Source organism: Strix aluco, chromosome 4, assembly GCF_031877795.1.
Source record: "Strix aluco isolate bStrAlu1 chromosome 4, bStrAlu1.hap1, whole genome shotgun sequence".
Lineage (NCBI taxonomy): Eukaryota > Metazoa > Chordata > Aves > Strigiformes > Strigidae > Strix > Strix aluco.
In genome coordinates this window covers 114,887,672-114,905,893 of record NC_133934.1, presented here as the reverse complement: position 1 = coordinate 114,905,893, position 18,222 = coordinate 114,887,672, and the positions used below count along the sequence as shown (strand labels likewise).

At 36.2% G+C, this 18,222-nt stretch overlaps 1 protein-coding gene across 3 annotated transcripts in view; it reads right to left on the bottom strand.

Annotated features, from left to right (window-relative positions):
* Nucleotides 1–18,222, bottom strand: part of PPP4R4 (protein phosphatase 4 regulatory subunit 4) — a 71,988-nt gene extending 53,766 nt beyond the window's left edge. For 2 of the 3 annotated variants that reach the window (XM_074825015.1, XM_074825016.1), the window contains exons 1-2: nt 17,640–18,222; nt 17,068–17,141 (exon numbers count right to left, since the gene is read on the bottom strand). In XM_074825015.1, the coding sequence (XP_074681116.1) occupies nt 17,068–17,141; nt 17,640–17,756 (191 nt within the window). In that variant the 5' untranslated portion in view covers nt 17,757–18,222. Of the gene's footprint in view, nt 1–17,067; nt 17,142–17,639 lie in introns of those variants that run through there. The other variant, XM_074825018.1, reaches the window with a different exon arrangement.

Genomic DNA, 18,222 nt, shown 5'->3' with positions numbered 1-18,222 from the left:
CAAATTAAATTAGACTTGGAAGATGGCCCTGCTTTGAGCAGGGCATTGAACCGAATGACCTCCAGACATCCCCAACCACCTAAACTATTCTGTGACTGTGATTCATAAATCCTAAACTTAATTTTCTCTTTGTATAAAAGCTCAGTATCTGACAGGATTTAGCCTATTCAGAATGATTCAATATCAATTCTCCTTCCAGGATTTCTCTTCTCCTGTACAATAGACTGGTTGCCAAGGCAAACTAGAAATCCAGTTAAGTATTTCCGTCAATAACATAAAAGTGCTTGGTCCACAAGACTTCCTTAGAGAATCTTCTTTTACTGTGAAGATTTTTATATAGCAATCTTTTCTATGCAGACAGGTAGACACAGACTTTAAATTTATTAAACTGCTTTCTATATACTACTCTTACTAAGTAAAAACTAACACTTTTTCAAGTTTTATTTTTTGATTTTGTCTTTGATTGTATAATTTCAGGTTTTTCATAACAAAAACGGGAAAAAATTCCAGGAAGTAGAAAAATGTCTTGAAATCACAAATATTGATGAGTGATTTTAAGACTAATTTCCGTTTTCTTTCAAGATGAATACTCCTTTGATAAAATACAGTCTGGTATTTTCTGTAAAAGTACAATCCTTTCTTAATACCAGTGTAAAGCAGTAACTTTCCCTTTATTTCATGTTATGTATACTTACAATTTAAGTATACTTCTGTAAACATAAATTATATACCAGGAGTATCCAAATATCTGACATATCTTGTAATAAGTATATTGTAAACTGACCCAGTCCCATCAAAGGATCATTTCATTAAAATAACTTTAAGAGCCTTAGCTGAACAAAGACTGAGAAGCATAAGCTGTACAAATATTAACATGGTCTTAAAACTATATGTTATAAGGGAGATTTTATAGAACATAAGTGCTGTTCAAAATTGTATATTATCCTCTACCACATTGCAAATGACAAATAAATGTATCTGGAATCAAAACAATGTTTTATCTGATAATTTGCCCTAGGATTTGAAACTGCAAAGATACACAAGATATATGGGATATATTTCTAAAATCATGTATCTGATGTATCAAACTGCTTACATTTCTGGCATTGTACAGTAACTGCTAAAAAAAGAGACTTCTTTCTCAAAAAAAGCTAGTACAAAAATTTGAAAAACATTACTCATTTAGACACACACATATGCATAATTACAGATCTATGCATCATATTAACTATTTTATATATTATAACCAATCTTATGTATTAAAATACAATATTGGGGCTCCTAAGCCATATGCTGCACTTTCTTTCCTGTCAGAAATACCTTTTGAAGACCACAGTTAGCTGGGCACCACATCTAACAACCTCAAAACTAATTTAAATTGTCCTAGAAGCTAACGGCCTTTTTCTGTATGTACGAATACACTATAACATTTATATATGCAAGCCTTCATATATATGAAATTTATTACAATATGCAAGATTCTTGAACAGGAATGTAAACCAGAATGTAACAAAGTCCAAGACTGTGATGGGGCCAAAGAAGCATTAAGCAGGTTTGTCCTTTAACCCTTCCCTCCCTCCCTCTCTTACCTGTCTAGCCAGAGCAAATAAAGAGGAGAAACTTTATTTTCAGGCTTCTACAATTTTACTGAAAATATGATAGAATAAAATGAATCTGAAAATGTAACACCCGATTAATATCCATTTTCAAGAGTCAGAAGTCCTGATATCACAACATGAACATCTCCTTGCAATTGATATTGTAACCCTTTTCCATTAAAATCTCATTTGCAAAACCACCTTCTCATCCTGATCTTCTACTCCAGATACATGTGCTTGTAGTAATTTTACAGCACATCTGAATAAAATCTATGTGATATATGAATTAAAAAAGAAGAATTAATATGATCTTAGTACATATCTGAACATACACCACTAAACATGAAGCTTCTAGTGCAATTAAAATCAGAATGGAAAACCCAGATTTAGCTGCCCAGGAGTTTTTTGTATTCATAGTAACCTTGTTTACCAGGATCAGTTTGGTCAACTGAAGTTTCTTATTTCTGTTTGCTTGCTGACCAACTGTCAAAGAGAGAACGGATTTATAATTCATACAAGTACTCCCTTCTGTTCCTGAGCCAAAACAAATGTACTGTAATGACACAATAACTTCATTCTTCCTAATATCACCAATTTCTGTGAGTTTAGACACTAATTGCTATGAGAAAACATTAAGCTCTTCTCCCTTGAATTTTAAGAAAACTTTCAGGAATATAAAAATTGCCTCAAAGGAACACATTTTTCCTCTCAAATATTACCCTAGTATCAATGTTACTATCTCCTAGAAGATAAATATTTCCTTTTCCTTAGATGACTTATAGCACATACTGCATTTTGTATGGTCTCTGGGTAGAATTTATCTTGGTGTTTTTCATTCTGAGTCTAAATTTGAGAAGTAAAAGCAGTCCTTTCACTCCAAAATCAAGACAATGCGATTTCCAATTCCTAGGTGATATAACAAAAATGAGCTAGTAGCTGATACTATTTTTCTCTCTGCCCAGTCCTCATTCACTGACTCAGAATTTATAATTTTCACTTGCAACAAGATTTGTCATTTCACAGCATGCATTATATGATATAAGAAGTCTTCTGAAAAAGTACAAGACCTGTAATTTTTCTACACAGAAAGTGAGGAGAAAAAAAAAAATTCACAGATGCTAACCAAATTCTAGAAGGGTAGATTACTTCTGCTGACCTAAATTTATCTTATACTCTAATTTAGACACAGGATCTCTTTTCATTCTCCAGTCTTATTTGTTGTATCAGTACATTTCATCCACAGAGTTAGCTATTTGTGGCATGAAAGAGATGAACACTTCATATGATCTAACAAGTCCTAATATCTACTTAGAGTCTTCTTCAACTCATGGGTCTTACATGTGTGGGGCACTATACACAACAGATCCAAAAGTTCCCACTTTATTACTTATCTGTGTGCCTTTCTATCATGCATTCTCATCCCTTCTACCATAACATATTCCATCTTGTATCAATTTGTGGGTTTTCTGTTTTTTTCACAGCAACCCTAACTCATAGTTGTGGAAATTGATGAGAATCTTCTCAGAAATATTTAAAGGTTCTTGATTCAGAAAGCAGTATCTGTGTATTTCAATCTCTTCTTTAGAAGATGGACTTGCAGATCTAAAAAAATTGTCTGTTTTTTCAAGATACATTGACTAGTCTAACAGAAGATATCACTTACCTTCATCCCATCCTGTGCTATGAGTCTCTTCAATCATTTATTCAAAACTTAACTATCCTATACTACTTCCATTAGGAATTCCTCTGCATACCATTAGCAAAAACACATTAAAGGTTAGGAAAGCAACTGTTACTGGTCTATTTGTCTATATGAACAACAACAACAAAAAAAGCACCTTTTCTGGATAAGCAAGAGTTTGTTTTGTATTGAAGACTATGGTAAAAGCCTCAAATAACAATAACCTTTTAAGACTTAAAGTACAAGTAGGACTTTTAAGCCCTCTTTCAAAAAATTCAAACTTTTTAGAATAGGCTTACAAGATCTAGAACAACAAAATCTAAGTTGCTGCATCAACCGCTATAACATAGACAAATGGTGCATAAAACATACTTTGCACAAGTTGACCATCCATTTTCAAAACCACACAGACTGGCTCAAAAGAAAATGCAAATGTAAAAGACCAGCAGAGACACTGTAAAGAATGCTGAGTACAGAATGAATGAAAGTACAGTGTATGAGTACAGTGAATGAATGAAAAGCCACAAGGAGAATAAGAATAAAAATAAAAAAGGGTAGGGAGACTGAATCCAAGGATTTGAAGCCATTGCTCAGAGCATTTTCCCCCATATGCAAGAGAAATATATCTATATATCTATAGAGATATTGTAAGTAGATAGATATCACATACAATAACATAAGCTGAGCTCATATTTCAATTTGAAAAATATGGGAGTAAAATTGTGAGCACTGAAAAATACATCTGAAATTTTAGAAACTCTTTTGAAGCTTTAGCTGTAGGAGCAGCTCTTTCTCCCCAACCAAGGAAATCTGACTGCGACCTCAGAAGGACTTCAACCAGTTAACACTAAATTTCTACCAAATTATTGCTGTCATACTCAAAGGGCCTGGTGACTCAAAAGAAAAAAATAATTAGAAAACTAAGACAAAACCTCATATAAACTAGCTTTTAAACAGCTCAGAAGTGGAAAGCCTTGCTTGTTCACCTTCTTTTCATTATTCAAATGTTTTCAAGTAAAATGGGACATTTACTTCAGACTGAAGCAGTTACATGCATCAGCAATACAATGTCAAACAGCTAACTCCGGTGTTGCTTTCTCATCCATTGGAAACAATCATAGATCAAAGGCAGCTTTCTGAGGTAAACATGCAAATAACTTAAAATTACTTCAATTTCAAGCTGTTGCTGATTCATGTTCTGTCAAACAAAAAAGTGTTTTACTTGATTAATGTTCACTTTGGAAAGTAGGATAAAATTCAGCCACTTAATTAAAATGAAGAAAGAGTCAGAGTTATGTCTCTCATAAATACACGAGATTTGTTCCATTGACGACATACAGCTTGGAGTGGACAGATAATCAAACCAGATAATACAATTAACATAATAAACAAATTGAAGTGATGACACAAGTATTGCACATTTCCAGCTCTTTGACAGAATAATTTCAAACAGTAGGTTAAAATGACTATTATATATACAGATAATTGATCTGTATTTACATCCCTGTTAAAATTATTATGAGCACAGCATCAGAATCCTCCTGCCTACCCAACTAGGTTTAGGTAATTATAATCCAAATAACATTCCCTACCTTCAAAATCACTACAATGATCTTAGCCTTTTGTTAGACTATTTTTTCCTCATACTCATATTTTAAATTATTTCTAACAGTACAATTATCTCAAAAAGAGTTTGACATTCTGCAATGGAAAGAATAAATAAAGCATTTACCAGTAATTCCACCCACATTTACTAAAATTAGTTCAGAATAATCTCTGAAAGAAAAGAGTATCTCTTTCATTTGAATGTGTGTCAAATGTGCTCAACTGCATAGAACCGTCACAGCATACGAGTGTTAACCACCAGAATATCTGGCTTATCTATTTACTATGTTAGTATCAATATCTTTCTATGAAGCAAAAGTAACATGGAAAAAGAAAAATTACAGTAAAAGGCAACCATTGATACAATAATATTTGAACACCACTTTTTTCCCCTACCTTTGGTTTGTTTGTTACTGAAAATGAAGAGAATTAACTGATCACTAAAAGGTGTGGACAGAAAATTTTTAGTCTAAACTCACTGTGGAATATTAACACAATGTATTATTTTCATGAATTATACTTTTATTAGGTATCTGATATGGCATCAATGCAAATGGATATCTACAGGTAGATTTTACCTTAAAAACAGCACACAGTGCTTAGATTATCAGTTATTTCAGTGATCCAGAACTCCAAAGTTCTTTACTAGTATCACAGGGCCAGTGTAGTCTTTCTTTACAGGTGTCACACTAACCATCTCCACTGGTATTTGGTGTGTAGTCTTCTGAAGATAATGAGCCTAAGGCAAACCCACAGTCATAGGGATGACGGCAAGGAAAAGGAAAATAAGATGTATGCACATGCAAGGAATAGTTTTTGGGGAAAAATAAAATCAGTCTTCTGTATGTTGGACTCAAAAAGGGGGAGCAACAAAATAAAAAAAATACCTAATACCTAGCACTTGCATCCTTCAACAAAAGGCAAGTAAAATGAGTCATGAACACCTCAAATGACCTAACAAGTACTAAAATCTACTTAAAATCTTCAGCTCATGGGTCTTATAGGTGTTGGGCATTATAAACAACAGATCCAAAAGCTGCCACTTTCCAATTATTCATTTAAAAAATAAAAATCATCATCTTCATTTAATCAGGAAGTATGATGAGGCACTGGAAAAGCAAGTACTTAAAGCCTTCAGAATTGGCAATAAATAAAAAAGATACAAAGATCTGGATATTAATTTTATTGATCTATCTACTTTCTAACACATCACTTCCAAATAGGTGGGGCAGTTTAAGTGATCCAAACACAAGTGTATTTATCTGTCCTTAAGAGTATGCCCCTAATAATTTATTACAAACTCATGGTGCAAGTATTTTCTTCATGTGTAATACAACAGGCATGCAAGGTTCAAAAGAAGTTACAAGTAACCCTTAAAATGCATCTACAGTTGGCCTTACATGGTGATAAGAGGAAATAGACATACTCTTGGGTTAAAACCTGTACTAAAGAAGCATGTTAATTTTAAGTTGTCATCATTCTTTTCTCCATTGATTTACTGGCTAGCACTTGATGCAGCTGTAAAAAGTAAAAATAAAAATAAAAGTCTCTACCCTAAATAACTTCTAGCTCCCAAAATGGCAGAGAAATAGGTATCCTAATCCTGAGCTTTACAATGAAATTACATAAAGGAGATTAACTGTTTATAACAGAAGAATTTTGTTGCAAGCAGCAATGAGGCAGTGACTCATGTTTTGCTATTTAATATGGACATAAATCCTCCTCCTCAAAAAGCTCAGTTACAATTTCAGCAGTGAAAATGGCATCTTTTCTGTTTCTCCCTTTAAAGCCAACATTTTTATCTCTGGGCCTGCACAACAATGTAAGTAATATTACCATGTAAAGATGTATATTAAAGCAGATGCCTTTCACATTTCTCTTTTACATATGTCTGTTCTGTCAGAGACAATACAATTAATTCATATTTACAAAAAAAAACATAGTTAGCATTTTTGAAGTATTGCCTTACTGTCCCTTATCTAGCCTTCTCGATATACTCTTGGTAACAGAAGTTACCAAGCAGTTTCACTGGGGGGTGTGTGGAAGGAAGAAAAAAAGAAAAAGGAAAAAGGAGGGGGGGAAAAAATAAGAGAATATATACTACTTTGGAAAGTCAGACCACAAGCTGGTCAGTTGGAGTTCTGATGCAGCACAGGCAAACAGTAAATCACCCATTTTTCAGACATAACCCCTTGCAAGCAAAATGTATTGGTATTACTGAGTGCAACAGCGCTTCTCCTGCTGTGCAGCTCTGTTTATATCAATTGAGTTATCAATGCTTCAACCCAGCTTGAATCCAACTTTCCTGTTCTTCTCCACCTCGTAAAGGGAAATGTGTTGGAGTTATACAAGCAGCTCTGAACAACTTCTGTATAATCTTAGGATAAACTGATGGCTCCAGTGCTTAATGTTGTTCTCTTTGTTGTTCAACAATAGCCATCGGGGGGGAAAGCTAATTGATACCTACCCAAATTAATTCACTGTTTTTACTTCAAGAAATGTGGACTAAAAGCTTTTTACTAGGGAAATAATTGACAATTTGTACACAAAAACAGGGACATAATTGACAATTTGTATGTAAAGCTATTCTCATAAGAAAAAAAAAAAAAACAGGCTACAAGACTTTCTGCTTACACTCTTCCTCATACTCCTGGACTGCCACATAAAACTCTGTGGCAACTCTGGCAATTTTCTTCAAAGTTACAGTGCATTGTCATTTAAAAAAATAAAAAACAATTATTCTGATTTAAGATACACTACAGGAAAAAAATTCTTTTTTTTTTTTTTCCACAGTCAAGTGGAAGATTTCACTTTTTCCTAAGGCATTTTTCTCATAGGTTTTTAAAATGTCTGCATTGATCTATTTGCAAAGCCAGAAAAATTCTCTTAAACTGAATGATTATTGAAAAATGAATAAGGACGAGAAGAATGTATAAATTACTTTTGGTTTTCCCCTGTTAGAAAGAACCTAAGACTATGCTCTTTGAAGCTTCAGTCTTTCTTCATCATTATACATTATTTTGACTTGGTGATGCTGGTCACCTTTATTTATATAATCTTCCAGAAAATGTAAGTTTAAAAAAAATGTCTGAAGACCTAAAATACCTTCCTGGTTAGGCTGAGTAGATAAAGTCAGTAAAACAAGAGTCCTAGTTACTATACTCAGCTTGGATTCATACACACTTTAAATTATGTAATCCCATTCATTTCAGTTCATCTATCCCTCCTTACAGACAGCCTGAACCTGACTTTCTTATGCTATAGCAAATTTAAGAACAGTGGAAGAACAGCAAAGTAGAAATCAGAGAAACACTGGGGCTAAAAATCACACTGTAGCATGTTTCTGTAAACAAAGAATGCATAATTTGGGAATTATACAATGACTAAGAAGTACTGTCTGTCCACAGAGTCTGTTAAGAAAGGGGTAGGTATCTAAAATTCCTTAGTATGTAGGGATAGATGGGCAAGATGTTAATTATTGTTGGAAACAGGTTCAAGAAATAGCAACTCCCCTTGGTTTTGCTGTGAATTGATACGACTGACAAAGAATGACTCAGCTCATCTGCACATGAGAGTTGTACACATTCTCAGAACCCACAGACATGCAACATGGAATAAAGAAACTGCTCCTGAAACAACTGCTACCAAGAGACGCAGGAATATATCCAGAGCCTGATATTTTTATTACTTAATGTTAACCCCTTGTAGGGTAATGCTTTGCAAACAGAAACATGCAAAAACATTTATTTGAAAGCAAAAGAAGCTAAAAGGTAGAATTTAAATAAGAATACCCGCATCATCAAGAGTCCATTCAAATAATAACATGGATATGAAACATCTGGTACATTTTCCTGCTTGTATAAAAGTATCAGCCAGAGGCAATAAAGCATGCCTCAGACAGATGTATCTAAGAAATCTAGCAGAAGTTTCCAAGTGGTTCTTTGTCTCTTTTCTCATTCTGTTTTATTATGACTCATAAAGCAGAAAGACATTTTTCTTCTGTAGACAGGGGTGTTCATCTGATAGGCTATAGGGAATTAACATTCAATGGGAAAAGCTCCATCTCGTCAAAAAGTGTCTCTATGAGACCAGCAATGTTATTCATGGAGAGAGGAGCGACTTCAGCTGCAGTGAATGTGATAGCCATCTAAAACTAGTTTTAACAGACTGAGGTGTAAGAGTTCGAGAACCCTTATTTTCAAAGCCTGCAACGGATACTGTTACTGTTCAGACTGGAAAGACCCATACACAACCTGATCTAGGAAGGGTGAGGGGGGAATCAAAATGTAAGAATGCCAGCGACACGTTAATTCTCAAACTGTGAGTTTTGAAAACTCAGTTACGTAGCATTCCCATCACTATCATGTTCAAATGAAAAGATTCTTTCTACTTTTGCATCACTAGCCTACCTTTAAAAATCTTTCCCTGAGGACATAACTGTCTTTGCTTGGAAATGCCACTTGTGGCATCAGTTTTAGGAATCTGAAGCGATCTTCTTTTTCAGGCACAGAGTCCTACAATTGTGTATCATTTAAACAGTTGGCTCTTCAGCTGTAATATGGGTTTTGTCAGAACATGTCAATAGAAATCCTCACTATAGAAATCTCTTCCAATTTCCTTTTCCGTTTGTTTTCAAGACCTAAAGAGAACGTCTGAAAGATTGAATAAAATGCCCCCACCAACATAGAAGAACTTCTCCATGAATAATGGAGACCTCCTCATATTACTTAATCTCAAGAACTGTCTACATTCCCATTCTGCCTTCACGGTGTAAAAATTTCTGTTTAAGTGATGAAATAATCCTGGTTTCTCTCTTGTAATATAAAGCTTTGGGGGTCTGAGTCTTGACAAAGATCCGATGTAACTTTACCACAGTGTTGGCATTTAGACTACCAGCTGGTGAAATAAAAGCATTAATATTACTGAAGTTAACTCTAAAAATAGCTAAATAAAACAGTTCTACAAGTATACCCCAGAGAACAGGATTAATTTTAAAACTCAATGAAGCTATTTCTTGTCTCATTCCAAATTATTCCTGTCATAGCATATCAGCTGAGGCACAGACACAGGCCCAGGCCTGCAGTCCTAGTTCCTGAAGTCCTAGTTCCTGAAGTCCCTAAATTATAATCAAAATTTCACCTCAGTAAAACAACTTCCTTTCACACAAAGTTTACAAAGTGCAGCAATGTGAACCAATACATAATGGATTGTTATCTGCCTCACTTTGTGGAGATTCTGAGAAGTATCTAAAAGAGCTCTGAATGTAAAAATGTGGTGTGTCAGCACTAAGAATGATTATTCTGAAGAGTCTTAAAGTACTCACATTTTTGGGACAGGTAATGGTACATGCTACTATCCTGATATTCACAAAACTGAAATGTCTACTGCTGCTTTTAGGGGAAGAGTAGCTGGACCAGTACTAACTGCTGCTTCTTCTCTCTGTCAGCAACAAATGAAGTAGAGTCAAAGTGCAGGGCTGTGGAAGCATCTCGCCATGACATGCGAAGGGCTCCCTATGCCCATGGCAAAGTAGTCCTCAAAACATCAGAAAGAGGTTGCAAGAAAATCCACTAGATGCTTGTTTCAGTCACTAGCATATGACAGTCATATTACAGGGCACCATCATGTGAAAGAGTTCTCAGACTTGCCATAAATGAACAGTTTGGCCTACTCCTTGAGGAGTTTATACCTTTGATATATTCTAACACAAAACATTGCATTTTCCCATCTACATCCTCATGCAGTTTCCACTGGATGCATCCCAGGTCCTGACATAAACTAGCGCAATACTATTATCTGTTCCCAAACCAGGATACGTAAAGGATACGAACATAAATTAGTAATACTGAGCCAGCATGAGTATAAAAGCTCCTTAAAAGTACAAAATGTTGTTATAAACACTTGGAGCTTTCTAAGGAAGGTGATATAAAGGAGAATTATTATACTTACACATTAATTATGTGCCATCTCAAAATGAACTGTGCAGCTGTTAAAGTTATTTATTAAATGCCAGTGCTCATCTAAACAAAAACAAAACAACTCAGTCTCCTGCTGGGCAACATGTTATTCCTGTATGGGCTTTGCCATGTAGAAAGAATGAAACATTGTAAATGTTTAGCTGGATATTCCTATGTAGATCTTTTCTAGGAGAGCATGATAAGGTTTTCCCAGGGCAAGAGAACAATTTTTAGAAGTTATGAAAACCCACAATTCTTTCAATTGTGTTTACTATTAAAAAAGGCATCTACACAGCTACCTAGTTTCTCCTTATTATGTCATGCACAAAGATGCTCTGAAACATAAATATAATTGATATCTCCAGAGGAGAATTAAGCAATGCATAAGGAAGAGCTACCACTGATCTCACACATCGCAGCTCTCACGTAGACTTCCAGAAGTCCATTTAATGTCAAAGGGCTCATTAAATACACTACAGCTAATACTTTATACTCTCTGATTATTTCAACCACTATTTGACTTCACAGATTCAAAGTATAGATTCAAGATTAGCGTAACCTGAACTAAATCTGTTCTACTGTTGATGGGAGAGTGATGTTCCAGCTGTGACTTCTCTGTTCATGCTTTGGCTTACAGTAGCACGAGAACTCATGCAGTTGCACATTTTGTTGGAAGCAAGTACCTGAAAAATTTCTTAGGATTAGCATCTGTTCCCTAATCAGACTGAGACTGCATGGCTGCAATAGCATTAGTGCAGGCACACAAAATTTATCAGTAACACGCAGTTATGTAAGGAAGGAGAGAAGAGCTACTCTTTCTGATATAGGAAGAGCTTCATTCAGCTTAACTTGACTGCAAAACTATACACCAGGAAACCTTAGCTTCATGAATACTATAAGCCAGTCAAATGTAAGTCTCAAAGCCATTTCACCCACTCCCAAGCACTGTTCCCAATTCTCTTGTGCTGACACAGGGCTTTTTTTCAGTTGCACAAAGTCCTGGATCACACAATTGATCTGTTTTAAAACTAACCATTATTTTCACGGTTTGCCTCAGACAAATTCCCCAATGCGCTGTGCAGGCACAAGGGCAAACGTAGCACAAACACCAGAATGGGGAGAGGACTGGCACTGCCATCTTCCTGCACTGATTGTAGCCAGAGAAAGAAAACTGAAGATTTTTCCCCCCCCCTTTTTTTTTTTTTTGAGGTTTCTCAGAGCACTACATGAACTCTGCTCTGTACACTTAGAGCTGATTCCTCAGCTGTAGTTTCAACTCAGCAAATATGATCAACCAAAGTATTTGCATAAATCTAAATTTTAATAAGAAGGATGTGACTTGGCATCATTTCAGAAGACTACAGGTACACCTTTCACTTTAAGATGAAAGAATCAATTTCATATATATTAATTTATTTGTGTAACTGAATCAAGGTCAGGCAACTCATCCATCCAATTAAGTGAATCAGGAATGAAACTTGTATAAAATTTGTCATTTACAAAATAAAAGACAGGGAAAAAAAACAAGACTGAAGAAATACTTTTTATGTTAGTATTTACAGCTTGCCAGTATAGTTGGAAGAATTATCTTCCAATGTCCTTAGCATGACAGCTGGATCTTTCAGTATACAATGTACGCATCAGGACCATAAATTCAGAAGCTGTATAATTGGAAGAGAGAAGCCAGTTCTCAGGATTATGTAACACAAAAAAATTGACACAATGTTTATATTAGAAAATCAGTTCCTAAAGTTACATTTAAGTGAAGGGTTCTATTTAAATTGTCTGCACCTACAACCTCCAAAACTAACATGATGAAGACTAAAAACTAGAAAGAAAATTTTAAAAATCTTTTTAATAGTAGTGGTTTTGACACTCGCAATTAACAACATATACTGTATAAAAAGTTGTTTAGAATCTGAGAATACTCTAGCTAATCACAGATGACTACAATAAAGTATAACTTTTTTTTTTTAAAGACACACCAAGTTTATAGGCATTGAATTCTTTCTAATCTAGATAAAGTATCTATTGTGTCTTCAAAATGTTTTGGAGGGGGATTGTGTTGTTTTCTAAACTGAGAGATAGGATCACACCAAAAACAAATTACAGTATGTTCCTAAAAGGGTGAATAATTCAATCTTCCACCTTGATAACTCATTATTACCCTGTTATTTTGAGTATGACAGAAATGTCAAGGCCTGGAAGCTTTAACATAAAGCAGGCAGAAATAAACAAAAAGTAGCTGAATACAAAATAATACAATACACACAACAATGTAAAACCCCTAGGAAATCTATCAGAAAAGTCCTCAGAAAACAAACCATGCTACGGCGTGCATGGCAGTAAGCATCCCTGTACCCAAACCAGATTCAAACCAGGCAAAGAATACATATTTTGCTATTGGCTGTATGCCAATATGTAAGACAAATAAGTAATAACATCAATCAAACAGCCAACACAAAAACTAAGATTACAGGCAAAAGTTCATAGCAGGCATAAAAATTACTGTCCCTGAGCTGCTTATTGCCACTGTCCTGGTAGAGGTCATGATGCCCTGAAGCAGAATGCAAACCATTCAGTCGGTTCGGTGCAAAGTCTGGCACCACGTCTTAACCTGCTGATGGTTTTATGATAAGCCATCAATCTTGAAAACAACATGGTTGAGATGTACATAACTATTTTGCTCTCCTTGTTCTTCTGTTGGTCCAGCAATATCCAAAATACAGTCAGAATACAACTCTTCAGTGATTCCAGTTAGATGTTCCAGAAACCCCCAAAGCACTCAGGCTGAAGCTCTAAAACAGATCCTAGACACTCAGATGCCTCTCCCTCTTTAGGTACCACAATCCATTTGATTTCCGTGGCAAATTCATAAACATCCCTGACAAACTGGTCTAAGGAAGCCCAGTTCCTCAACCAGAATCAAGGTTAATTGAGACTACAACAAATGAGAGTCCAATTTGCTACCGCATTCTTATTAAATTAGAACTTGCTAAGTCTAATTGCAGAATGTTACCTAATTAAAACTGAGTAGTCTGGGCAACAGTGATCTAAAGCTGAAGTTCACCCATGCTTATGTCATATTAAAGTGACTCTGGCCACCAGGAGAGCTACTGAGTCCTTTTCTTTTGCTTGCATGACTGTTTCTGTATCAAGGAGTTGATTTAGCTGAAAACTAATCTGACTAAAAATGATTAGCTATAGCTAGATCATTTTGTCAGTCTACATCATTACATAGCTATCTGAAGAATAGTACTGGCAGAAAAGGGGAGACTGAAAGCAAAGTCATCCCCTAAAAATAACAATCAAATATATATATAAAAACTTGTTGGGATTGGCAAAATGACAATTAGCACTTTAGAATGTAAAACCAAACCATGATAAGTAACAATAGAAAACCAATTAAAATGAAGCCACATTCCTGTGGGAGTGAGGTTTGAAACAGGATTAATATGTCAATGTACTTACCATGTGCTAAGAACATTGGTAGACATAGATTTATGTCATACTTAGGAGAAGATAATGAACAGAAATTTACAAAATCTATGACAATACATCATGGCTAGATAGAGACAGACAAGATATTGTGGAAATACAAAATAATCATTAGATGGATACAAATACATACCAGATGAGCAAAACAAATAACTAGAATATCAAGAAGTAAAAGAGCATGTCAGAAACTCCATAGTATTACTGGCAAATTACAAGTAATACAAGAGGTGAAAAGAGAAGAATGAACTGATGAAACTGATCAGAGTTGGGAAATTAATACCTCCTCATATACACAGTATACCAAGAATCAGTCACAGGAAAAAAGAAAAAAAAAGCCACAAACCAAACGAAACAAAACCCACTATTCAGGCACCAAAACCCTCAGACAGTAAAAGGCTGTACTATTCTCTCCAACTATGATGTCAATGTACCTGTTTTCAGACTACAATAGTAAAAGACTTCAGAAGCAGAAATCTAGAAAAAGCAAGTATCTACTAAAGGTACGACTCTGCATATAAGCAGACCAGAGTATCCAAGTTCAAGGGTGGGGAGGAGAGAAGTTGGGACAGTTTTTGTAGGGAAAGGAGCATGCGAAAAGAGAAGTGATTGGGCTTTTTCGTTCAGAATGAAAGCCATTAAAATGTGAGGACTCTTGCACTTTCACAGGAAATAATTAGTAAACATTAGCTTTGTTGTATCATACAAAGGTTTCACTCAGTATTAGTCAGCTCCATTGTACTGTACAAGCAACACCAAAGATACCCTCCTCAGTAAATTAAAAATCTCCAACTTGCAGATTAGGGTTGCATAAGTAAGTGACAATATAAAAGACAATGTGACACAACATTAAGTATTTTGATACTATTTGTAGAATTTAAAGTAAGATATTTGCTTTCTATTATTGTTCTTGCGTATTTTTTAATGTATATGGAGATAGCCTCATCCTTTCCAAATGGAGCACAACACAGACATCATTAACAATTCATTTCAATCTCACCAAAGCAATTTTTATAGGGGGATTTTCAGAAAACGCAGTGTTGTTTTGGATAACATCAAGGAGAGTCCCACATAAGGGACAACCTGAAGGACAGTAAATAATGCATCCATGTGAGAAAATGAGGCATGAAAAGACCAGACTGACATCATTGTCAAACAGGAACAGGGAGGGTTATTGTATTATAATAGATTAAAAAACTCCAGACAAGCCAAAACTACATTCCTTTGTACATTATATAAAGGATACTACCTGTGTTACAGGCAGCTTTTCAACTCTGATTGCTTATACTCCACTCAGTACAGGGAAGATAATATACTACTGAACAGCCAAAAGCTTCCACCGGATTATTGTATTAACATACCTGGACAATCACAGCAAGTGACTGCCTTACAAGAAGTTTATCAAGCAGAGTTGAAGCTACCTTTCAGCAATGAGGACAATGCAGAGGCAAAAATGAAAACTTCATCACAAGGAAAAGAATATTATGTCCCCAGAACAGCTGCTCAAGTAGAGAGAAAGCAGATGAAGATGTCGGGAGAAGTTCAAGGCCAGGTTGAAAAGCAATTATTAAGATGAAAGATACGAAGTGGAACCTTTTACCCTTTAACAAGGCAATGATCCAGTAAAGACATATTGCTGGAAACCTGATCTTTAATTTGGAAAAGAGCAAAGAAATTTGCTGCCACACAGGGAAAGGGGGAAAAAAATTCAACTATGCTGATTGCTGTGAGGTAAAACCAAAAATTTATATGCATCCTTTGCAATGATACACACCACATGCAAAGTGTTTCCTCTGAATCTCCCTAGAGTCAACAGACTGCTTTGATTACAGGAACTATTACCAAACCAAGTTTTAATATCCACTATTTATTAAAGTTCAGCATTAAAAAAAAAAATAAACAAAACTCAGTATCAAAAGTAGTATCAGCGGACAAAAATACTTGCCTAAAAATAATGGCATGCACCCCAAAAAGAGAAACATTGAGGACAGGCATAGACTAGAAGAGCATTTAAAATAGCAGAATAAGCAAACTGAGAGGGAGCTGCAGCTGGTTCTCCAATTACTAGGTATTGTTTAAAAATGCATATTCAAATCAAAAATCCCTCAGAACATTTGTACTCTCAAAGATGACTTACACAGTAGTTGAAAGATCAGTATTTCAAACTATCAAAATTTAAGTTATTCAAGTAGCTGCAAATAAACAAAGAACAAGAAGGAGGTAAAACAAAAAACCAGAACACTGGGAAGTATTAATATAGTATCTTCTACAGTATTTCCCAAGGACTATAAAACTAATCTCTTAAATTTTCTCTTCTGAAAGCCCAGACATATAGAGTATGCTCAAACAGCCCTGTTACCAGTCTGTGGTAACTGCTCATGCCTTAGGGTGAATATGAAGTCACTGGATGATTGGTGTTATTAATGTTAACACTCAGGGAATCTTGCAAAATCAACTGCAGGCTAAAAGAAGATGAAGTACAACTCAGTGTTGGTGAGGGCCATATTAGAAACTCAGAAAAGAAATGTTTATACATGTACATAGGCATGCCATTCTATGCATCTTTTTGAAAAATTACAGTACCTATTTTTATCTTGCCTATATGTTTAATGCAGCAGAAAGTAAAAAAACTACTACTGAAAGACAGAAAATAAAGAGTAAAGCACCAAAAAAAAAGCTGTATGTAAGCATGATGGTGAGCAATGTTTCACAGTAATATTTTAGGAAATACCTGAGGAGATAAACAGCCCTTTCAATATCACTGAGCTCTTCATCAACTGTCAATCTTTCTATTTCTTCTGGTGTCTGTCAAGCGTGAAATAGAGATTATGAGTTTACAATGCCTTACTATTTCATCATTTTAATCTTCTTAAAACAACCCCTTCCTCCCCACATATCCAGGGATAGTTCCATAAGTAATTTGAATTTAATCCCTGAAATCTCTAGCCAACATTTCAAATTCAATCAAATAAATCTTTCACCAGGAAAAGACAGAATGTAATAGAAGTACAGTTCCATGTCAGCCACCATCACTATTAATCACTTAAAGTATAAACAAGTCACATAGGAATTAATCTAACGAACTAAGTTAGTCTATTTTTTTCCAGCTTAATATTCTTATACTGAAAATATTAAGCCCCTGCTGTATAGAATTCGAGACTGCTTATTCCAAAATGACCAAAACCCATTTTTAGTATCCTGGTGCTGTGAAAAATAAACTGCCTATTCAGTTAGCTGTGCATAAATAAAACAGACACAATTTCAGATGGATTTTAAAGCATCATTCTATTTTGAAGTGTATACCTTCAGGCTCCTGCGTACTGGCCTCTCTATAATAGTTAGTTCCTGCAGGTCTTCTATGTATCCAAATAAATTGCTCTGACTAAAATCCATTTTGGAGAAGATGATTATTGGATGCATGTAACACCTAAAGCCTTTGGCAACCGCTGCTCTCCCCGACTCTCACATCGCGCTGAAGGAGGCAGGACCGACACGGCGCAACACCCCCTCCGAGCGCGCCAGCCGCCTGCCTCCTGCCGCCGGGAGGCCGCCAGGAACCCGCCGCCGGCCTCGCCTCGGCGCACACACTGCGGCACCGGCCGCCCGCCGCCGCTCGCCCCCGCCGAGCCTCCTGCCGGGAAACTTTCTCCGCTTGCCCCGGGCGGGCAGGGAGCGGGGCCGGCGCCCGCAGCCCCCGGCAGCCCCGGGCGGCCGCGGGTACCTCGACGGGGCGTGGGGAGTTTCGAGCCAAGTTTCCCCCCGTCCCCGAGGGGGGGCGCGGGCAGGGGACGGCGGCACCCCTCCGCGCAGCGCCCCGGCCGCGCGGCTCGCTCCTCACCGACGGCGCAGAGCGGAGCGGAGCAGCCCCCCCACCGCGGTGCCCGGC